Source organism: Hypanus sabinus, chromosome 6, assembly GCF_030144855.1.
Source record: "Hypanus sabinus isolate sHypSab1 chromosome 6, sHypSab1.hap1, whole genome shotgun sequence".
Lineage (NCBI taxonomy): Eukaryota > Metazoa > Chordata > Chondrichthyes > Myliobatiformes > Dasyatidae > Hypanus > Hypanus sabinus.
The window spans coordinates 113097142-113122302 of NC_082711.1; the positions used below are offsets into that span (position 1 = coordinate 113097142).

Genomic DNA, 25161 nt, shown 5'->3' on the forward strand with positions numbered 1-25161 from the left:
ATTGTGTACAGTTTTGGTCTCCAGGGTTAAGGAAGGACATCCTGGCTATAGAGGAAGTGCAGCGTAGATTCACGAGGTTAATTCCTGGTATGTCTGGACTGTCTTGCGCAGAGAGGTTAGAGAGACTGGGCTTGTACACGTTAGAATTAAGGAGATTGAGAGGGGATCTGATTGAAACATATAAGATTATTAAGGGATTGGACAAGATAGAGGCAGGAAATATGTTCCAGATGCTCGGAGAGTCTAGTACCAGAGGGCATGGTTTGAGAATAAGGGGTAGGTCATTTAGGACAGAGTTAAGGAAAAACTTCTTCTCCCAGAGAGTTGTGGGGGTCTGGAGTGCACTGCCTCGGAAGGTAGTGGAGGCCAATTCTCTGGATGCTTTCAAGAAGGAGCTAGATAGGTATCTTATGACTAGGGGAAATCAAGGGATATGGGGACAAGGCAGGAACCGGGTATTGATGGTAGATGATCAGCCATGATCTCAAAATGGCAGTGCAGGCTCGAAGGGCCGAATGGTGTACTTCTGCACCTATTGTCTATTGTCTAAATAGCTAAAAAGGACTTTAAAAAGACAAACAACTGTTCAACTGAGTAGAACGTTACTAATACTACGACAGAGCTATAAAACTTTGTATGTTTCTAGTAGTTATTGATGGAGGGATTTACGTTGTCGTGTACTTTTGATTAACTATAAATGAACAAAATCAGTGCAGACACATAGTGGAGCTAATGGATTGCATTCATACAATGTTCTTGATGATTGCATCCTCCAAATCTTCTTTTTCATTGTAACATTCCAGATGACTGTCGATGCCTTCAAATTCCTAGTAGTTTCTAACTTGTTGAAGCAGTGAAATCGCTTCATTTTCACTCACAATGGTTTCTGCAATCTCCAAGCCTGAATGCTTGAAACCGCAGTGAGCAAAACAGTTCTGAATTGTTTTACTGCTTATTTCTTGCCAACCATCAGTGACAAAAATCACTGCTTTTTGTACACAAACACGCAAGTGATGCTATTTAAAAGCTGTTCACCTGAAGCCCGGTGTTGTGTCTAATGGCCAGACAAGTTCACATGATTGACGCTTGTTAGAAACTGTTCAGCAGCAGTCTCCTGTCCCAATTAAGTGGCATGGTGCCCCAAATAGACACAGGGAATCCTGGCTATTTTCTCAATTTTTGTTCTGTAAGAGTTGACCCGGTTAACTGATAGCTGAATAAACTGGAATCCACTTTATATGCTGCATCTCACACTTTGCAATAGGGAGGCCTCCACTCCAGCAGAAAAGTCTTTATCTACTTTTTCTTTAGGCAACAGAAGAAGCAAAGTGTACAGAGGCATTATTCTGCATTCGTAAGCTGCACTCATTTTTGAGAGAGATGTCTTGGCAGATTGCATCCAAAACCACTGGGCTGTATCCCTGGGACATTCTTTGTCAGGCCCACTAAGCTGATGACACCCCTCATATGGGTGATGAAATCCACTGGCTTATCCGTCAACTTCTCAGTAAACCGAGAAGCATGTTGCCTGCCCTCAGGAACGAAAGCATTGTCCAGTAGCTGGAATAATATTGTATGCTTCTGCTTTTAAGCTCTCACCAATAAGCTCTTAGCTGTGAGATTGAGTTCTGAAAACACTGAATAACTAGTCAAGCACCTCCGTTTCTGCTACAGTAAGGACCTTACTGACCCTGTTTTCCAGCCAGTTCTAATGAACGTTACAATTTTTGAGCTTTTTAAAACATTTAGAGAGTCACATAACCATATTTTAGCAGCTCATTTGCGTCTCTGTTCTTTAGAGTCTAATTATACCGATTGAGTGGGGAAGTATAGAATTGAATTTGTTAAAAAAAGTAATTTCCTCTTCTCTTAGGCAAGTTCTATTGCAGTGTTCACTACACCAGTTCCGAGGAGAGAATTGAGGAAGAATCAGATTCAACTGCAAATGAAGTAATGAAATCATTTTTATATTTTTACTAAAGTATTCTTACTCATTTCCTGCTCATTTTGTATCAAAGTTTCATTGATTTTATCTTCTCCATTTTGTAAATGTCCTTTGTAATTTCCATCCATGCACTTAAAGTTGGGCTGTCTTGTGATAACCATTTCCTAGTAAGAGTCTTTTTACCAGCCACCAACAGTATATTCATTAAATATTTATCTCTTTTCAACCATTTGAGGTATATACCCAAAATATATGGTCTTTCTCTCTAAGAGTATTTCACATTTAAAGATGTCTTGTAGGGCATTGTGTATCCCCCTCCAATAGATTTTATCATATAATCAGATTTACTGAGTTTTGCAGTATTTTATTTGTGAATAATACTGCATGATTTAAACTAAATAGTGACTGGAAGCGAAGAGGGATTAGGTGATGAGGATTTAGAAATTTATAGATTTACATTAATACAGGTGTAAGTTTCTGTGAGAGCATCAGGACACTGGAAGGCATTGAACCGCATAGTTTCACATCGCTCATTTAAAATCAATGTTCCTGTTTTCCTTCGACAGGATGCTGTGGATGGGCAAATGAAGTGGTGCAGTACTTTGGAGAAGATTGAAGGTAAGTGGCAGTCAACACTGGGGAGTGTTTACTTGGGTAACCAGTCATTTATTTAAGACATTATATTAGTGACTTTACGCTTCTGTGCAAACCTCTGTCAAAGGCAGCGCGGTACCAGAGACCCAGTTTCAATTCCTGCCACTGTCTGTGAGGAGTTTGTACGTTCTCCCCATGGCTTCATGGGTTGCCTCCAAGGTGCCCTGGTTTCCTCGCACAGTCCAAAGACATACGGGTTGGTAGGGTAATTGGTCATTGTAAATTGTCCTGTGATTAGACTAGGGTTAAATCGGGGGTTGCCGGGTGGTGCAGCTCGAAGGACTGGAAGGGCCTGTTCCAGCTGTATGTCAACAAATGAAAAAAATGATGTACCCCTTCTCTAGGATTGTCCACCAGCAGAATGCACATTTGAAAATATTCACAAAGATGATTGCTATTGAAATAATAGCAGAAGCATAGACTAGGAGAGGGATAATATAATCAGACGGGAAATATTTTACAGGTACTACCTAGATCTCAGAATGTCAGAAATGTTACAGAGCAGAAAGAGGCCAATCAGCCCATCCAGACATTTCTAATGCAATGTAGGAGTAATCCAGCTGGTCCTACTGACCTGAGCTCTCTCCCCCAGCCTTCCTTCCACTCACCTCTTCCCACCCAGCCTTCCTTCCACTCACCTCTTCCCACCCAGCCTTCCTTCCCCTGACCTCTTCCCACCCAGCCTTCCTTTCCCTGACCTCTTCCCACCCAGCCTTCCTTCCCCTGACCTCTTCCCACCCAGCCTTCCTTCCCCAGACCTCTTCCCACCCAGCCTTCCTTCCCCAGACCTCTTCCCACCCAGCCTTCCTTTCCCTGACCTTTTTCCACCCAGCCTTCCTTCCCCAGACCTCTTCCCACCCAGCCTTCCTTCCCCTGACCTTTTTCCACCCAGCCTTCCTTCCCCAGACTTCTTCCCACCCAGCCTTCCTTCCCCTGACCTCTTCCCACCCAGCCTTCCTTCCCCTGACCTCTTCCCACCCAGCCTTCCTTCCCCTGACCTCTTCCCACCCAGCCTTCCTTTCCCTGACCTTTTTCCACCCAGCCTTCCTTCCCCTGACCTCTTCCCACCCAGCCTTCCTTTCCCTGACCTCTTCCCACCCAGCCTTCCTTCCCCAGACCTCTTCCCACCCAGCCTTCCTTCCCCTGACCTCTTCCCACCCAGCCTTCCTTTCCCTGACCTTTTTCCACCCAGCCTTCCTTCCCCTGACCTCTTCCCACCCAGCCTTCCTTCCCCTGACCTCTTCCCACCCAGCCTTCCTTCCCCTGACCTCTTCCCACCCAGCCTTCCTTTCCCTGACCTCTTCCCACCCAGCCTTCCTTCCCCTGACCTCTTCCCACCCAGCCTTCCTTCCCCTGACCTCTTCCCACCCAGCCTTCCTTCCCCTGACCTCTTCCCACCCAGCCTTCCTTCCCCTGACCTCTTCCCACCCAGCCTTCCTTCCCCAGACCTTTTTCCACCCAGCCTTCCTTCCCCAGACCTCTTCCCACCCAGCCTTCCTTCCCCTGACCTTTTTCCACCCAGCCTTCCTTCCCCAGACCTCTTCCCACCCAGCCTTCCTTCCCCTGACCTCTTCCCACCCAGCCTTCCTTCCCCTGACCTCTTCCCACCCAGCCTTCCTTCCCCTGACCTCTTCCCACCCAGCCTTCCTTCCCCTGACCTTTTTCCACCCAGCCTTCCTTTCCCTGACCTTTTTCCACCCAGCCTTCCTTCCCCTGACCTCTTCCCACCCAGCCTTCCTTCCCCTGACCTCTTCCCACCCAGCCTTCCTTCCCCAGACCTCTTCCACCCAGCCTTCCTTCCCCTGACCTCTTCCCACCCAGCCTTCCTTTCCCTGACCTCTTCCCACCCAGCCTTCCTTTCCCTGACCTTTTTCCACCCAGCCTTCCTTCCCCTGACCTCTTCCCACCCAGCCTTCCTTCCCCTGACCTCTTCCCACCCAGCCTTCCTTCCCCTGACCTCTTCCCACCCAGCCTTCCTTCCCCAGACCTCTTCCCACCCAGCCTTCCTTTCCCTGACCTTTTTCCACCCAGCCTTCCTTCCCCAGACCTCTTCCCACCCAGCCTTCCTTCCCCTGACCTCTTCCCACCCAGCCTTCCTTCCCCTGACCTCTTCCCACCCAGCCTTCCTTCCCCTGACCTCTTCCCACCCAGCCTTCCTTCCCCTGACCTCTTCCCACCCAGCCTTCCTTCCCCTGACCTCTTCCCACCCAGCCTTCCTTCCCCTGACCTCTTCCCACCCAGCCTTCCTTCCCCTGACCTCTTCCCACCCAGCCTTCCTTTCCCTGACCTTTTTCCACCCAGCCTTCCTTCCCCTGACCTCTTCCCACCCAGCCTTCCTTCCCCTGACCTCTTCCCACCCAGCCTTCCTTCCCCTGACCTCTTCCCACCCAGCCTTCCTTCCCCTGACCTCTTCCCACCCAGCCTTCCTTCCCCTGACCTCTTCCCACCCAGCCTTCCTTCCCCTGACCTCTTCCCACCCAGCCTTCCTTCCCCTGACCTCTTCCCACCCAGCCTTCCTTCCCCTGACCTCTTCCCACCCAGCCTTCCTTTCCCTGACCTCTTCCCACCCAGCCTTCCTTCCCCTGACCTCTTCCCACCCAGCCTTCCTTTCCCTGACCTCTTCCCACCCAGCCTTCCTTCCCCAGACCTCTTCCCACCCAGCCTTCCTTTCCCTGACCTCTTCCCACCCAGCCTTCCTTCCCCAGACCTCTTCCCACCCAGCCTTCCTTTCCCAGACCTCTTCCCACCCAGCCTTCCTTTCCCTGACCTCTTCCCACCCAGCCTTCCTTCCCCAGACCTCTTCCCACCCAGTCTTCCTTCCCCAGACCTCTTCCCACCCAGCCTTCCTTTCCCTGACCTCTTCCCACCCAGCCTTCCTTCCCCAGACCTCTTCCCACCCAGCCTTCCTTTCCCAGACCTCTTCCCACCCAGCCTTCCTTTCCCAGACCTCTTCCCACCCAGCCTTCCTTTCCCAGACCTCTTCCCACCCAGCCTTCCTTCCCCTGACCTCTTCCCACCCAGCCTTCCTTTCCCTGACCTTTTTCCACCCAGCCTTCCTTCCCCTGACCTCTTCCCACCCAGCCTTCCTACCCCTGACCTCTTCCCACCCAGCCTTCCTTCCCCTGACCTCTTCCCACCCAGCCTTCCTTCCCCAGACCTCTTCCCACCCAGCCTTCCTTCCCCTGACCTCTTCCCACCCAGCCTTCCTTCCCCTGACCTCTTCCCACCCAGCCTTCCTTTCCCTGACCTCTTCCCACCCAGCCTTCCTTCCCCAGACCTCTCTCCCCCCTTACTTTTTTCACCCTTCCAGCTAATCCTCATATGAATCTCACTACTGAGTTTGCAACTTGTACTCCCCCAGATATGAACCTCCTTCACCAAGGAAAATAAGCCCATCTTCTCCAGTCTATCCTTGTGACTATCTCTGAATTATTCTAACAAATCCTGTCTGGACCCTGTCCATCTCTTTTGTATCTTTATAATAGTACACAATACTTCTTTTGTGGCCAAAATGGTGCTTTATAAATTCTCACTTAAGTTTCTGTTTATAAAACACACAGTCCCAAATTATGTTTCAACAGTTTTCTTAAATGTCCCAGCCATATAAGATGATTTGTAAGGCCTTGTGTGTCTCAGTACCCATATTTTATTTTGCAAACTTTCTTGGAGCTTTTTTATTGCATTGAAATGTTATATCCATGCAGATTGTTGTAGTTGCTTTGGTAAATTGATTTATTCATTGAAGGAGACATATGGAATGCTTGCATTTGAGGTATTGATTGTGGCATAGCCGTGGCCACACCTGGGTTACTGTATATAGGTCTGGTTGCCACACTTACGGGAAGGATGTGATTGTGCTGGACAGAGTGCAGAAGAGATTCAGTAAGCTGCTGCTTGGATTGGAGCTTTTATAAAGAGAATATTGAAAGGCTGAGTTTGTTTTCCAAGGAGCTGAAGAGGATGAGGTGTGATCTTATAGAGGTATACAGTCCTGTGCAAAAATCTTAAGCACATATATGACTGGGGTGCCTAAGACTTTTGCGCAATACTGTAAGCTGTTTTAATATAATTTCCTGCATGAGTTAATTTTGATTTGATTTCAAGCACACGGTGGAAAGACATCCACCACCATCCTCTCTTTATTTGCCCTTGTTCACAGTTCAAAGTACATTTATTATCAAAGTATGTATAAGTTATACAACCTTGAGATTTGTCTGCTTACAGACAGCCACAAAACCTGTAAGCGATATTCGTGAGTCTTAAGGTTTTTTTTAATATTGGTAAACAGTTACAAGATTGACTATTGCACAGAAGTCTTAGGCACTCCAGATATATATACACAACAGATTTTTGCACAGGGCTGTATAAAATCATGAGGGGATTGATAGTAAAATATTTTTCCATGGTGGAGATGTCTAAGGCAAGAAGGTTTGAGGTGGTCAGCAGGAGACGCTCATGGAGTGAGCACTGTTTCAGATTCGCTCCATAAACTTTACTTTTTTTAACCTTTGATCACCCTTATTTAACTTACTTTTACCTACACCAAAAGATTCTTGCTACTTTTTTGGACTTATCTTTAAGAGTTTATTGTGAGTTTTGAAGAAATGAATACAGAAATGGCTCTGAGATCTAAAGGGCGAGAACCTGGGAAAGACTCTGACGTGAACGGGAAGAAGTAAAAGACCGATCCTAAGCGCACTGAATTAACTTATGAAATGTTATTGGAGGTTTTAAATGAAAAATTTGAAGAACAACGACAAATTTTCAAACAAGGTATAAAGGCTTTTCAGGATTATATGGATAAGACGGATTCAGTAGTTAACCAGCAGCAAGCTCTAATCGCAACTTTGCAAGAGGACACTCGGAAGCGAGACTTGATAATCGAAAAACTGGAGCAGAAATTATCTTCGACGATTAAACAGGTGGAAACACTTAAAGCCAAGAGTGTCGACTTTGAGAATCGGTCCAGAAGACAGAACTTACGCATACTTGGTCTCCCAGAAGGTATTGAACAAGGGGACCCCTCGAAGTACTTTGCTCAACTTTTAAAGGATGCGTTCCCTTCTGTATTCCCAGACAGTCCTCCGTTACTTGATCGCACTCACAGAATTATGCGTCGATCACCAAGTGCTTCAGCTAAACCACTGGTTGTAATTGTCCGATTTCATTATGTGCATGTTAAAGAGCAACTTATTCGTGTGGCTCGGCATGTAGGGATGGTCAAATTCCAAGAAGTCAATTTTCGATTAGTGGAGGATTTTAGTCCTGAAGTAATGAAGGCAAGGCTTCTTTTTAAACCTCTGATGTCCGAATGTTATGAGAAAAATCTAAAACCTGCGCTCTTGTACCCTGCGAAGCTCAGAATCTCGCCTCCCAATGCATCACGGCGTGTTTTCCTTTCTACATCTGAAGCGAGAAGCTTTTTGAATGAGAACTTCCCTACTGCTACGGATTCTCATCTCTAATAAATGAGTGATTTTGATCGTTGCAAGATGGTTTTTGTTTCCAAAGCCAGATTTTGTTTCTGGCTATTGGTGTAGGTTTACTCTATATGTTATACTCTAGTTAAAGTTTTTTTTGATGTACTAATCTTTTTATTTTACTTCCTTTAATCACTGTACTTTATCTTTGGTCATTATTATTAATCCTTCGAAGGCGAATTTTTTTTTTACTAAGATGGCGGTTTCTTCTCTAAAATATTTTTGGCTTTTTTTGATTTTGCCATTTTTTTTCTCTCGTCTTCTTCCTATAATGTATTTCTTATCACCGTTTAAATTTTTTTTGATTTGTTTGGGTTTTAACCCGATTTATAAGTTACTAGTGATTATATTCTTTTTGGGTTTTTTTTACTAGCAATTATATTCAGAAGTTTGGTTTTAGTATAGTGATTATTATTTCTTTAGAGTTTGGGTGGATCTTTTTTATCCTTTATATACGGAGTTGCCTTCTGCTGATATGGGGGTAGATTTAGTTTCATTCCTCGTTTTTTCCCAGCCTTTTCCTGGCTGGGGTTGGCTTTTCTCCTCTTGGGTGGGGGGGGGGGGATCTTTTTCTAAATCTTATGCTCTTTATACCAGTTTTTTTTAGTTTTTTCATTTGGGCTGATTTTAAACTACTAAAATGTCCACAATGTTGTCACTTCCGAGTCCGCCCCTTATTTTTGTTCCTCTTCCGGGTGCATGAGTTCATAATTTGGTTAACCCTTTATATACCAAAGGATTGATTTCAGAAATATGGCTCAGACCATTAATTATGTCTCTTGGAATACTAATGGCTTAAACCATCCGATTAAACGGAAAAAGATTTTCAAAGTATTCCAAAGACTGAATGCACATATTATTTTTGCACAAGAAACTCATGTGAGGAAAGAGGATAATTATCGCTTTTTTAGGTTTTGGAGGGATCAACAGTACCATTTGAATTCGAATGCTAAAGTAAAGGGAGTTTCAATTTTTATTGACTCCTCTATTGCATTTGTCCAACACAATATTTTTTTGGATCCGAATGGTAGATTTTTGTTAATTACTGGCTCACTTTTTAACAAAAAGGTTGCTATGGTTAATGTTTATGCTCCAAATATGGATTATCCCGGTTTTTTAAGTCCTTATTTACTTCTCTACCTAATCTAAATGAATATAAGTTAATAATGGGTGGTGACTTTAATTGTTGTTTAAATCCTTTGTTGGACAGATCTATATCTAGTCAGACTTTACCTAATAAGTCGGCCACTTATATTAACTCTTTTTTGACTGATAATGGAATTTTTGATATTTGGAGATTTCGGCATTCTAAGGACAAAGAGTTTTCATTTCTCTCACATGTTTATCATTCCTACTCGAGAATTGATCATTTTTTTATTGACTCTTGTTTTATTCCATCGGTAATTGGTTGTAATTATGATATTATAGCCATCTCTGACCATGCTCCATTAAAACTTTCTATTAGGAGTCAGCTGGAGACGCTCATGGAGTGAGTACTGTTTTGGATTCGCTCCATAACCTTTACTTTTTTTAACCTTTGATCACCCTTATTCAGCTTATTTTTACCTATACCGAAAGTTTCTTTGTTAATTTTTTTTTGATTTACTGCCAAGAGTTTGTTGTGAACTTTTGAAGATATGCAAACAGAAATGTCTCTCAGGTCTAAGGGACGGGATCCCGGACGCAATCCGAACAGTAACGGAAAAAAGCAGTCTCCGCCACAACAAACTCAATTAACTTTTGAATTGTTTATGGAGATTTTGGATAAAAAATTTGCTGAACTACAACAATTTTTTAAAGAAGATATAAAAGCTTTTCAAGAGTACATGGTTAAGATGGATTTAGTAATTAAACAGCAACAAAATCTTATTGCGTCTCGGCAAGAAGATGCTCGGAAGCGAGATTTGACTATTGAAAAACTGCAACATGATTTAATTTTGACCATTAAGCTGATGGAAGCCCTTAAAGCCAAGAGTGACGATTTTGAGAATCGGTCCAGAAGACAGAACTTACGTATACTTGGTCTTCCAGAAGGCATAGAGAAAGATGACCCTTCGAAATATTTTGCTCAACTTTTAAAAGAAACGTTTCCGACGATTTTCCCGAATAACCCCCCTTTATTGGATCGGGCACATAGAATTCGGCATCGATCACCGAGTGTTACAGACAAACCTTCGGTGGTAATTGTCCGGTTCCATTATGTACATGACAAAGAACAACTTATAAGAGCAGCTCGTTGAGCAGGAATGATTAAATTCAAAGAATTTTGCTTCCGCCTGGTCGAAGACTTTAGTCCTGACCTTTTAAAAAGAAGGCTTCTTTTTAAACTGTTGATGGCTGAATGTTATGAGAAAAATCTGAAACCTGCGCTTCTATACCCTGCGAAGCTCTGAATTTCTCAGTTGAATGCTCCACGACAGGTTTTCATTTCAACTTCAGAAGTAAGAAAATATCTGGAGGAGAACTTCCCTACTGCTACAGACACCGGTCTCTAATAAATGAACGATTCTGATCGTGTAAGATGGTTCTCGATCTCTTAAACCAGAATTAAAATCTGGTTATTGGTGTAGGTTCATCCTATACTTTATACTTAAGTTAAAGTGTGTTTGCGTCATATTAATTGTTTTGCCTTATACACTTTAATCATTTAACTACATACTTGTCCATTAACTTTGTTCCTTCGAAGGTATATTTTTAATTCTTTAAAGGTGAATTTTTCTTTGATTAAGATGGTGGTTTTTTGAAAAAGATTTTTGGTTTTGCTTAAGATGGCGTTATGTTTTTATTTTTTTTGTCTCTTCCGTACAATGCATTGTTTATCATAGCTTAAATATTTTTTGTTTTGTCTGGGCTAGAGCTCGATTTATAATTTTTTTAGTGATTATATTTTTATTCTTTTTACAACTAACTATACTTAGAAATATGGTTTTCATTATAGCGATTTTAATTTTTAAAGTTGGGGTGATTCTTTTATATATATCCTTTATATATGGAGTGTTCTTCAGCTGACATGGGGGTAGGATTAGTCTTACTTTTTCCCTTTTTAAGTCATATTTTGGCTTTTTCTTTTTTTCTTGGGGGGTGGGGGGATGGTCTGTTTTCTAATTCTATTTTTTTTGTACCAGTTTGTGTCCGTTTTTTTTAGTTGGGCTGTTTTTGAACTTCAAATATGTCTGTGTTGTCGTCACTTCCGGGTCTTCTCATTACTTTTGTTCCTCTTCCGGGTGCATGAGTTTATAAGTTGGTTAACCCTTTCTATACCAAAGGGTTGATTATAGAATTATGGCTCAGACCATTAATTTTGTGTCTTGGAATACTAATGGTTTAAATCATCCAATTAAACGAAAGAAGATTTTCAAAGTATTCCAAAGACTTAATGCTCATATCATTTTTGTACAAGAAACTCATGTGAGGAAGGAGGACAAATTTCGTTTTTTTAGATTTTGGCGGGGTCAACAGTATCACGCAAATTCGAATGCTAAAGTAAAAGGAGTTTCAATTTTTATTGACTCCTCTATTTCATTTGTTCAACGTGATATTTTTTCGGATCCGAATGGCTGATTTTTGTTAATTACGAGTTTACTTTGTAATAAAAAGGTTGCTTTGGTTAATGTTTATGCTCCAAATGTGGATTGTCCTGACTTTTTAAAGTCTTTATTTACTTCTTTACCCAATCTAAACGAATATAAGTTAATAATGGGTGGTGACTTTAATTGTTGTTTAAATCCTCTGATGGATAAATCTTTATCTATTCAGACTTTACCTAATAAGTCGGCCACTTGTATTAACTCTTTTTTGACTGACAATGGAGTTTTTGATATTTGGAGATTCCGGCATCCTAATGACAAAGAGTTTTCTTTTTTCTCACATGTTTATCACTCTTATTCGAGAATTGATTTTTTTTTGTAGACTCTTGTTTTATTCCATTGGTAATCGGTTGTTACTATGATATTATAGCTATCTCTGATCATGCTCCATTATTACTTTCTATGAAATTTACGGATACAGCTTCTAATGCTAGACAATGGCGATTTGACTCTACCTTGTTGCAAGACTCTGACTTTATAAAATTTATGGGGGAGCAGATCGACGCTTCTTTTCAACTAATTCTACAGATGATGTTTCCTGCGGAACACTTTGGGACACTTTTAAAGCGTATATACGTGGACAGATTATTTCTTATTCTGTTGGTTTGAGGAAACGTACTAAGATGGAAACTCTTTTATTGGTTGATAAAATTAAAGAGATTGATAAGAAATATTCGATTGCTCCTAGTAAGGAGCTTTACAAACAAAGGGTTGAACTTCAAATGGAACATAGTTTATTACTTACATCCTTGATTGAAAATCAATTAATGAAAACTAAATCTGATTTTATATACATAGTGATAAATCTGGTAAACTGTTAGCTAGTCAATTGAAGAATGCTTTGGTTAAACGTCAAATCACTAAGATTGGTCAGCAGAATGGGAATCTGACAGTTAATCATGATGAGATAAATAAGGCATTTCAAGATTTCTATACCTCCCTGTATCAATCTGAATTTCCTCAAGATCATAATACCATGTCTGATTTTCTTGGGAAATTAAATTTTCCAAGATTATCATCTGATGATCTTTTGATATTGGATACTCCTATTACGGATATAGAAATTAAGGGGGCTATTTCCTCAATGAATTCTGGGAAAGCACCGGGTCCAGGTGGTTATACAGTTGAATTTTTTAAATTTTTTTCCGCTACTCTTTCCCCTTGGTTAGGTAAGGTTTTTGAGGAAGCCATTAGATTGGGGAATTTGCCACAATCTTTTTATAGAGCTTCCATTTCTCTAATATTGAAGAAAGATAAAGACCCTACTAACTGTGCTTCTTATAGACCTATATCTTTATTGAATGTAGACTCCAAGATTTTTTCCAAGTTACTGGCATCTAGATTGGAGAAGGTATTACCCAAAATTATTTCAGATGATCAAACTGGTTTTATTAAAAATCGTTATTCTTTTTTTTAACGTTAGGAGATTGTTGAATATTGTTTATACTCCCTCACATGACACTTCAGAATGCGTGATTTCATTAGATGCGGAGAAAGCATTTGATAGAGTTGAATGGCCTTACTTATTTAATGTGTTGGAGAAGTTTCATTTTAGTCCGATATTTATATCATGGATCAAATTGATTTATCATACTCCAGTAGCCTCAGTGTTTACCAATAATCAAAGATCTCCCTTTTTTCGCCTATTTCGGGGCACTAGACAAGGATGTCCTCTTAGTCCATTACTATTTAACATTGCCTTAGAACCTTTGGCAATTGCCATCAGACAATCACCGGATATTTTGGGTATTAATCGTGGGACAGATATTCATAAGTTATCTTTGTATGCAGATGATTTATTACTATTCATTTCTAACCCGGAGAAATCCATTCAGCAGTTTTATCATTATTGGCTCAATTTAGTGAGTTTTCTGGGTATAAGTTAAATCTTAATAAAAGTGAATTATTTCCGTTGAATAAACGGGTCCCAATTTATGGAAATTTACCTTTTAAATTAGTTAATGACTCTTTTACTTATTTAGGGATCAAAATCACAAAAAAACCATAAAGATTTATTTAGATTTAATTTTTTACCCTTAATTGATCAGATTAAAGGTTTGTTTACTAAGTGGTCACCTTTATCTTTATCCCTAATAGGATTAATGCTATTAAGATGGTTATTTTACATAAGTTTTTATATATTTTTCAAGCGATACCAATTTTTATCCCGAAATCTTTTTTTACTAATGTTGACTCTAAAATTTCTTCATATATATGGCAGAATAAAAATCCCAGGTTAGGTAAAACATATTTACAGAAGACGTAAAAGAAAGGCGGGTTAGCATTACCTAATTTCAGATTTTACTATTGGGCAGTTAATATTAGATATTTGTTATGTTGGTTGAAAGATGGGGGTGGATCTTTTGGCCCTTGTTGGGTGAGTTTAGAAACTAAATCGGTATCAGCTTATGCTCTGGGTTCTATTTTAGGGACTTCTCTCCCTTTTGCTCTTTCTAAATTGCCGAAACGAATTGACAACCCAATAGTTAAACTTACTTTGCGTATATGGTTTCAATTTCGGAGATTTTTTGGGTTGACTCAATTCATTTTAAATAGTCCTATTGTATCTAATTGTTTTTTTCACCCTTCCATTATAGATCAAGCCTATTCGGCTTGGAAAACTAAGGGATTACTAAGATTTTCTGATTTATTTTTAGACAATTGTTTCATGTCTTTTGAGCAATTATTCAACAAATATAACTTGCCTAGATTTCATTTTTTTAGATATTTACAGATTAGACATTTTTTAAGTTCTGTACTCTCTACGTTTCCAAACTTTGTGCCTTCAGATATTTTGGAGAGTTTATTTGAATTAGACCCTTTTCAAAAAGGGCTTATTTCAAAACTTTATAATATAATTATGAAGATACGTTCAGAGCCTCTTTATAAGACTAAAAAGGATTGGGAAAGAGAGCTTAGTCTTAGTATTTCTAGTGAGAATTGGGATAGAATTCTTCAATTAGTTAATACATCATCGTTATGTGCGAAACATTCATTAATACAATTTAAGGTCATACATAGGGCCCATATGTCCAAGGATAAATTAGCTCATTTTTACTCTCATATTCGTCCTATTTGTGATAGATGTCATTCTGAAATTGCGTCTTTAACTCATATGTTTTGGTCGTGTTCATTTTTGGAGAAATATTGGAAAGATATTTTTGATATTATTTCTGCGGTTTTGAATATCGATTTACAACCTCATCCTATTACCGCAATTTTTGGTTTACCAATGTTAGACTCACTGCATTTATCTTCTTCTGCCCGTCGAATGATTGCATTTCTAACTCTGATGGCTAGAAGATCTATATTGTTGAATTGGAAAGAAATTAATCCTCCCACTGTATTTAATTGGTTCTCTCAACTTTGTTATGTTTAAATTTAGAAAAAATTAGAAGTGGTACTTTTGAGACTTCTATTAAATTTGAAAAGTTATGGAGACCATTTATTCAACATTTTCATATGATGCAATATGACCCTGTGCCAAGTTCATTTGATTTCCCAGCTTTTAGCTTATGTATTTTGAGAGGACCGGAAATGACGGCATTGATGAATACTTATTTTTGTGAGATATTATAAACAGCCCCCTTTTTTCTTTCTCTCTCTTTTTTTTGCTTCTTTTTTCTTCTATATTACTTATTAGTTATAGTTATTAGATTAGATTAGCTAGTTTTGCATTACATAAATTTTTTTTTGTTTTTTTTCTTTTTTCTGTTCTCTTTATATCATACATTATGAAATATTTAGATTTACTATGTTCATACATATATTTTATGGCTTATGTCTTGGTAAACTCATTTATATTGTAACTATTATGTATGTTTTTTTCATATGTAATGGAATTTGTATGTTGGTAATCTCTTTATCAATATATCATTTGTATTCTGTCCATATTACTAATATTAATAAAAAGATTTCGAAAGAAAAGATAAAACTTTCTATTAAATTTACGGATACAGCTTCTAGTGCTAGACAATGGCAATTTGATTCTAGCTTACTGCAAGATCCAGATTTTATTAAATTTATGAAGGAACAGATCAATTTCTTCTTTTCAACTAATTCCATGGATGATATTTCTTGTGGAACACTTTGGGACACATTTAAAGCATATATACATGGACAGATTATCTCCTACTCTGTTGATCTGAGAAAATGCATTAAGAAGGAAACTCTTTTATTGGTTGATAAAATTAAAGAGATTGACAAGAAATATTCGATCACTCCTAGTAAGGATCTTTACAAACAAAGGGTTGAACTACAAATGGAACATAGTTTATTACTTACATCTTCGATTGAAAATCAATTAATGAAAACCAGATCTGGTTTTTATATACATAGTGATAAATCGAGTAAACTGTCAGCTAGTCAATTGAAGAATGCTTTGGTTAAACGTCAAATTACTAAGATTCGTCAGCAGAATGGGGATCTGACAGTTGACCATGATGAGATGAACAAATCTTTTCAAGATTTTTATACCTCCCTGTATCATTCCGAATTCCCTCATGACTATAATACCATGTATGATTTTCTTGGGAAATTGAATTTTCCAAAATTATCATCAGATGATCTTTCAATATTAGAAACTCCTATTATGGACGCAGAAATTAAAGGGGTTATTTCCTCTATGAATTCTGGGAAAGCACCAGGTCCAGATGGGTATACAGTAGAATTTTTAAAATGTTTTTCCGTTACTCTTTCTCCTTGGTTATGCAGGGTTTTCGAAGAAGCAATTAGATTGGGTAATCTGCCGCAATCTTTTTATAGAGCTTCCATTTCTTTAATATTGAAGAAAGATAAAGACTGTACTGACTGTGCATCCTATAGACCAATATCTTTATTGAATGTAGATTCCAAGATCTTTTCCAAGTTACTGGCATCCAGGCTGGAAAAGGTATTACCTCAAATTATCTCAGAAGATCAAACGGGTTTTATTAAAAATCGCTATTCTTTTTTCAATGTTAGGAGATTATTGAATATTGTTTATACTCCTTCACATAGCACTTCAGAATGTGTCATTTCATTAGATGCGGAGAAAGCATTTGATAGAGTTGAATGGCCATACTTATTTACTGTGCTTGAGAAGTTTAATTTTAGTCCGACATTCATTTCTTGGATTAAACTGATATATCATACTCCAGTAGCCTCGGTGCTTACTAACAATCAAAGATTTCCCTTTTTTCGTTTATTTCGGGGTACTAGACAAGGCTGTCCTCTTAGTCCATTATTATTTGATATTGCTTTAGAACCCTTGGCAATTGCTATCAGAGAATCACAGAACATTTTTGGCATTATTTGTGGGATGGATATACATAAGCTATCATTATATGCAGATGATTTATTATTATTTATTTCTGATCCTGAGAAATCCATTCCTGCAGTTATATCATTGTTGGCTCAATTTAGTAATTTTTCTGGGTATAAATTAAATCTTAATAAGAGTGAATGGTTTCCGTTAAATAGACAGGTTCCAATTTATGGAAATTTACCTTTTAAATTAGTTAAAGACTCTTATTTATTTAGGGATTAAAATCACAAAAAACTATAAAGACTTATTTAAGGTTAATTTTTTACCCCTAATCGATCAGATTAAATGTTTGTTTACTAAATGGTCACCAGTATCTTTATCTCTGATAGGTCAGATTAATGCTATTAAGATGGTTATTTTACCCAAGTTTTTATATATATTTCAAGCAGTACCAATTTTTATTCTGAAATCTTTTTTTGCTAATGTTGATTCAAAAATTTCCTCATATATATGGCAGAATAAAAATCCTAGATTAGGTAAAAAAATATTTACAGAAGGCAAAGAAGGAAGGTCGATTGGCATTGCCTAATTTTAGATTTTATTATTGGGCAGTCAATATCCGATATTTGATATGTTGGTTAAAGGATTGGGATTTATCTTTTAGCCCTCATTGGGTGAACCTGGCAATTAAATCTGTACAAGGATTTTCACTGGATTCTATTTCAGGGTCTTCTCTTCCCTTTGCTCTTTCTAAATTGCAGAAACGAATTGACAATCTGATAGTTAAACAAACTTTACGTATACGGTTTCAATTTTGGAAATTTTTTGGGTTGACTCAGTTTGTTTTAAATATTCCTATTGTATCCAATTGCTTTTTTTATCCTTCTATTATAGACCAAGTTTATTCAGCTTGGAAAACTAAAGGATTACTACGATTTTCCGATTTATTTTTGGATAATTGTTTTATGTCTTTTGAACAATTATCTAATAAATATAATTTGCCTAGATTTCATTTCTTTAGATATTTACAGATTAGGAATTTCTTAAATACTGTACTTCCTACCTTTCCAAATCTTGTGTCTTCGAGTATTTTGGAGAATTTGTTTGAACTAAATCCTTCTCAGAAAGGGCTAATATCAAAACTCTACAATATAATTATGAAGGTACGTTCAGAGCCCTTCTATAAGATTAAAAATGATTGGGAAAGAGAACTTAACCTTACTATCCCTATTGAGAATTGGGATAAAATTCTTCAATTAGTTAATATATTATCTATATGTGCTAAACACTCATTAATACAGTTTAAGATTGTGCATAAGGCTCATATATCCAAGGATAAATTGGCTCATTTTTATTCCTATATAAATCCTTGTATTTGTGACAGATGTCATTCTGAGATAGCATCTTTAACTCGTATGTTCTGGTCTTGTCCGCTTTTGAAAAAATATTAGAAAGACATTTTTGATATTATTTCCACAGTATTGAACATTGATTTACAACCTCATCCTATTACTGCAATTTTTGGTTTACCAATGATGGACTCACTCCATTTATCCTCTTCTGCTTGTCGAATGATTGCATTTCTTATATTAATGGCTAGAAGATCTATTTTGTTGAATTGGAAAGAAATTAATCCTCCTACCGTATTTCATTGGTTTTCTCAAACTATGTTATATCTAAATTTAGAAAAAATTAGAAGTGTTGTATTTGATACTTCTATTAAATTTGAAAAGATATGGAGACCATTTATTCTATATTTTCATATGATGTAATGTGACCCTGTTCCAAGCCTATTTGTTTTTCCAGTTTCGATTTTACATATGTTGAGAGGATCGGAGTTGACGACACTGATGATTTTGTATTTTTGTTAGATATTATAAGCAGCCTTGTTTTCATTTTTTCTTTTTCCCTTTTTTCTTTTTTCTTTTTTTTCTTACTAGTTATTAGATTGTTAGATTAGTTTTTGCATAATTTTTTTCTTTTTCTTTTTTCTTTTTTTTATATATATTATGATATACCTAGGTTTGCCTTGTTTATTGGTTACTTGTATCGTCCATGATTTGGGCTCATTTATACTGTAACTATTGCTTATGTATTCTTTCATGTTCAGTTGAAATGTGTATGTTTGTAATCCCATTATCTATGTATCAATTTTATTTTGTTGATATTAATAATACTAATAAAAAGATTGAAAAAGAAGGTTTGAGGTGGGAGGGTTAGAAGGAGTATTTTTCTTATACAGAGGATGGTTGAAGTCTGCAGTGCACTGCATGAGGCAGGTATTCTCCTATCATCTATAAAGCACCTAGACAAGTAGTTTAGTTACCATGGTGTAGATGCCTATGGATCCAATAGGGGTAGCTGGGATTAGTGTAGAGAAGTACAATAGTAGACCAAAGGGTCTGTTTCTGTACTGCTTGACTCTATGATTCTGTGACAATGTAGGGAGCCATGGCACAATAAAACCTAACACTAGATTGTCCACTCATGTTCATAGATCACTTGCCAACAGTGGACAAAACTGAAGAGAATGGCTTTGATAAAGACCAGGAAGAGAAGCTGACGGAAGGCAATGATCAACATGTCGAGGACACAGAATCAGCAGGAAAATGTCAGTCCAGCAATGCTGTAGTCATTTACAACACACTGAAGGAATGAGGGATCATGGGAGAAAAATTAAATAATCTCAATTTTTCTGTAATAAAACCAGAAAATGATAAAACGACTCATCAGTTCAGGAAGCATTTGTGAAAAGAGAAACATTTATCATTTCAGTTAAAGATCCTTCATCAGAACTCAGATCAGGCAATGTCTGTGCAATGAAAAAAAGCAAGTTGCTGTTACAGGTTGAAGAACCGTCATTGATTCTGCTGCCCAGTTCTGATGTATGGTTAATGTTAATTATGTTTTTCTTTCCATGTTTTCTGCCTAACTTTCTGAGTATTTTCAATGTTTTCTCTTTCTGGTTTAGATATTCAGAATTATATTTTGATGATTCTCTTGGTATTTCTGTGTCATAATCTTCCTAATCTATACAAGAGCTGATTCTTTTTGCCTCATACTCATTGAAACTCCTTCACTGTGGTGAGTCAAAACCAGTAAATTCCTTTGCAGTTAACACAGTGAGCCTGCTTTCACTGTATAGACCTTTTGTTATTCTGCAGGCAGCTCAAGGTCAGCTTTTCATGGCAACTTCGTTTGAACAATGAATATACCCTAAGTCCTGGTTATGTTAGCAATGCCCATTTCCTTATTATTTTAAAATTGTACTCCTAACTTGTGCATGCATAATAAGCAATGGCCCGTCTTGTAAACAAACCACCAAGATGAATGTAGAAAGTTTGACTGTGAGCTAATCAACATATAGCAACCAGTCCATGTGGTGAAGGCAGCGTCACTGTTAATTGCAAGGGAATTTAAGGACTTTGACTCAACTACAGTGAAAGAAACCTTGTCAACCTAATAGAGCAGGTTAATGGATTGCACTTGCTTCATACATTTGTAACCATCTCATTGTCTCTATACTTTACTGAGCACTTTTTTCAGTCATCTTGTTCGAAGTGTCAGTTAAATTCATATGGGAACTCATCATTCTGGTAAGCATACCAATGCATGCTCTAGCATTCACCTTAATCTAATTGTTGTAGAAAATAAAAACAGCCTGAAGTCAAAGTCTTCCTCTCAAACGAGACCAATAGATTAGCTTGTTGGGCCAAATTGCTCCTGACTTATCCTTGCAACTTTCTGAATTTTGTCTAAAAGAGGAATGACAAAATGCAAATAAGGCTAAATTGAACAATTTAAACTTTAGAAAGTGCCTACTCTAGGGGATCTTTTATAACTTACTGAAAAAAAACTGTCTATTTAAAACTGTCTATCCCTCCAGCAATGTCATTTCCTAATATGGTTGAAAGTCATTCTGTAGAGTTTTCTGAATAGAATGGGAGAGTCCTCTGTTAAAAAGCTTTCCCATTTATGGATGTAGATGATAGCATTTCAGTGAACTACTGTATATACCCATATCTTCACCAATAATCGTTTTGCTTTTATTGTCACAGATGTAGAAGAAGATATAGATGAAGGTCTTCATGATTTGGGAGAAATTATAAAGCCAGGGGATGAAGAAAGCAAACTCAAAGAAAAAGGTTCGTGCAACAACTTTAGAAGTAAACATCTTACTCATTAAACACTGCATGGAGGGATGAGCATCTTCGACTCCAGGTTGGGATTTTTGGACCAGTGATGGTCAAGTATGATGATTGTCATTAGCTGAAGGTTTAGCTGCTATGCAGTGAGTTTAACACAACACTCTCCATTGAAATAATTATATTAGGAGCAAGGTGAGGGTGGAAAGGAGTTGAGATTTGAAGCTTTTGTCACCAAAGTATCCATATCATGAGATGTACGTTTGGATAAAGGTATAGTTTTGGTATATAACTCTTAGAAATTTCTATAAAAGTGTTTGAAAGCCTGATCTCAGTTTAGAGATTATCCAGAGAAGATAAGATGGTTAAAGATCCAGGACTGTTAAGAGCAGCATCAGTGTTTGAAATTGTTCTTGTTGCAACAAGGAGATTTGAGCATAAGGTTAGGTGACGTCTTCTGACCCAGGAAGCTTGGAGAGTTTTTTAAATGAGTAACCTTCAAGTGCACCCAGCACTTCAATTGAAAGCATTTGTTGTACTGGAGAGAAATGGGATGACATTTGGCATTGAGAAATTACTTAGACAGGAGGTAGAACAGGTGGAAAATTCTCCAGTTGGCCATTCATCTTGCTGCTGATGGTGAACAAGGTTGATCTCCTAACTTTGCCAATACTCAGGCTTCTTCTCCATTCAGAGAAACTTTGTTTATAAGAAATAACATTTTCACAGGAAAAGCAGGCTCCATCTGAAAGCTAACTTGCTTTCAGAATGACGAAGTGCCACATGACAATATTATGCCATAACCACTATATGTTATACTGGAAGCAATATAGGATCACCATTACGTTATTGCTTACTTCATAAATAATACACTATCAAACCAGCATACCTTAAAATTATTGCCACTGTATTTTGATGTAAGAGTATGTTTTAAACTAAAACTAATAGTTTGATTTACCGGCTCAGACTGGATACCAAAATAATAAGTTGGCAAGGTAACTATAGCGTACACAATTAAACACAAGAAATGTAGGTTCAAAGCTATCATTAATCTACAACTGCATCCTTTACTGGATCGTATACTTCTATTGAGTGTTAAATAAGTACTTCTGTGTATCAAAGTCTAAAGATCTCTAACCAATGAGTCAAGCTGAAGGGTACAGGAATCATCTTTCTCATAAAAACACTTGACATTTCAGAGTGAATTCCCCTGAATGTTTCTAAAGATTTTATCATTTAAGATTAAAGATACTGTGTTGGATGTTTTCCTCCAGTTTGTAAGTTATTGGAAAGAATGCCCCCATTTTATCTATTAAATTTTTTTACCTTATGTATATAAATAATTATTATGGAAAACTACATTGAACCCATATACTTGCTTGCAGAGCTGGATCCTTGTAGGTTAAATTAGATAGTGAAAAATGCATTGGGTTGTGAAAAAATGTCAAATAATCTTGAAGCAAATTAATAGTAGGTATCCATTATATTATAACAAGGAAATTAATTTCTGTATTTGATTACTATGGCCAATTTTAAGGGCATGTTTTGGAGGCCTTTTCAGAGGTACAATGACAACGATCTGTTGGGAGATCTGTTTCTGTTAAGTACATATAGACAGAGAAAAGTAGAATTAAAGTAAGCAGTTGCTGACTTTTCATCAGAACTGCCAGCTCTGATGTAAATTGGTTATCTGAAATGGTTAAAATTGGTATTGAGTCCAGATGATTGCATCATGCCGAGTTGTAAGACGATAAGTTTCTTCTTGAATTTGCATTGAGTTTTGTTGGAACGGTGTAAAAGACCAAACACAAAGAAGACAGAGACACAGTTGGATGGAGTGGGAGTGTATAGCTTTCCAAGCTGTGCACAGTGCATTGAGGAGTACATGGAACAGTCCCTCTTTCAGTCATACTGGGGATCTCCCCTTTCAATTTTTAATGACTGTATTAGCGCTGCTTCCTTCTCTCATACAGCATTTAAAAATTTCATTGCCTTGGGTGCCAATTTTAAGCCTGCTCTCAGTTCCACATAGACCTTCCCTTTCTTCAACTCTCTGTTACCATCTCTGAAGATAAGTTAGCAGCGAGTATCTATTATAAACTCAGAACCCCAGATTATTTTAACTACACTTTTTCCCATCCTGTTTCTTCTAAGTAATATGTTTCATTCTTCCAATTTACCAGCTCTCCCATCTTTGTTCTCATGACTTCCAGTGCTTCTGAGATGCCTTCCTTTTCTATGAACTGGTTCCTTTTCACTGTTTCCAACCATGACGTCCAATTCCTGTGCTTAGTTTCTAACCCCCTCTCCTCACCCAGAGCAAGTACAGAGATGCTTTATCAACAGCTTCAATCTATTAGCATGCAATTCAATGGGATTTCACTTTGTAAATTCTGTCACCTTTAAATGCTGCATCTTCTCCTCTCCTTCATTTTCAACATTCTGGAGGAACCATTGTCTCTGTGGCTCCTTCCCTCATCAACTCCCCTTCTCATGGTTTCTGCTACTGCAAGAGAAGCAGCTCTAACCCTTCTACCTTCTTCCACCATCCAGGGACCAAACTCCCCTAACAGCTGACATATCAATTCACTTCTTTTTCCATTCTAGTGCTGTGGATTAAGTGCTCATGTTGGATTAACTAACTGCTGCTTTATGGAGCATATATGTTCATTCCACAGTGAGCTTCTAGTTCCCTGTCACCTGAGTTCTCCATCCCCACCAGATTCTCACTTCTCTGTCTTTGGCATCACAATTCATTGCACATAGGTCAAGGAATGCCTCCATATGTTTTAGCAAGCCACATGGCATGCTTCAGGACTCAATGCTAAATTCAGTAATTTCAGATAATCAGCCAGTACAGTTTGTATCTAAAATCACCAGCATTTTGTGCCACTCAGTTTTGATGTTTCTCCCCCCATTCACATTCGTTTATTTATACTGTCTCCAGACAGATCACTGAGATAATAAACTTTCACCACTTCTCCTCTCCACGCACCACATCTGTCATTCAGTCACTGTGGACAATTCACCCTTTGTTCTCTCCTCCCTGCTCGTTGTTCTGCTGTGAAAACATCTTTCATTTCTAACATTTCCTAATTTAGATGAACCTAAAGCATTAACTATGTTTCTGTCTCTGTGGATGTTGTCCAACTGTTAGGTGTGTGTCCTGTTTTCACAGCACACAACTTGTTCTCGTTTGAGAATGCTGCATTATAAAATTTTCTGTTCCCTTTTCTTGGATACCACAGTACATTAAACATTGCTGATCACTAAGGTGGGCAGATTCTCAGTTTCCTGCCAATTGCTGCATGGAGAAATATCTAAAAACAATCCAGCAGGATCCTCCCAATTTACAGAGACCTTCACCTGCACACATCTCCCCTGTGGTACATTGATTTAGTGTGTGAGCAGCTATAGTTGAAAAAAATCAACCTTTATCACTTGAATCAGTCAGCAACTCCACCACCATGACTGCTCATTTTTCCATATGTTTGAAACCGCATGAGAGTATAAAGTGAATTTCCCCTAATGAGTATCATCTACCTTTATGATAAGGTCCTTTTGAATGTACAGAACATGGCAGAGTGCCTGCCATGGGGCATCTGACATCACCTGGCAGAAACCCATCACAAATCACGGATCAGGTACTACCTTATTGTTTTGCCCTTGCTCTTCTCTCGCTTTCCAGTTGACTTTGCACTAGCAAATGTTCAACATTAAAGTGTGGCCTGGTAAAATACTTTACAAGGCGGCATATGAGATTTGTGACCGCGGTGATGTGATTGATGAAACGATGTGGCAAATGACTGCGAATGTATTACTAACACCACTAACTAAAGCATCTGTATTCAGGTCTCCCCTGGTTAACAAGGGGGCTCGATTCCTAAATCACTCTTCACTCTTTAAAACTATTCAATTGTGGGTGCTAGTAGCTGCCTCGGGTGGTAATTGCAGAAGTCAGAGGGTAATCAGTCTCTACCAGAATGGATGCACACTGAATCAGAAGCAAAGTGAAGCTTGTTTTGACATGCTGAAACGTACAGGATGTAAATTACAAGTCATATATCTGATGGTAGATTTCAAAAGAGTTCCCCCACATTTTAAA

General features: G+C 38.3%; 1 protein-coding gene across 3 annotated transcripts in view; it reads left to right on the top strand.

The window, feature by feature from the left end:
• Nucleotides 1–25161, top strand: part of LOC132395763 (protein-methionine sulfoxide oxidase mical3a-like) — a 180195-nt gene that overhangs the window by 116684 nt on the left and 38350 nt on the right. For all 3 annotated transcript variants that reach the window (XM_059972758.1, XM_059972759.1, XM_059972760.1), the window contains 5 exons: nucleotides 1874–1950; nucleotides 2512–2563; nucleotides 19409–19522; nucleotides 20970–21056; nucleotides 24612–24700. In XM_059972758.1, the coding sequence (XP_059828741.1) occupies nucleotides 1874–1950; nucleotides 2512–2563; nucleotides 19409–19522; nucleotides 20970–21056; nucleotides 24612–24700 (419 nt within the window). The remainder of the gene's footprint in view (nucleotides 1–1873; nucleotides 1951–2511; nucleotides 2564–19408; nucleotides 19523–20969; nucleotides 21057–24611; nucleotides 24701–25161) is intronic.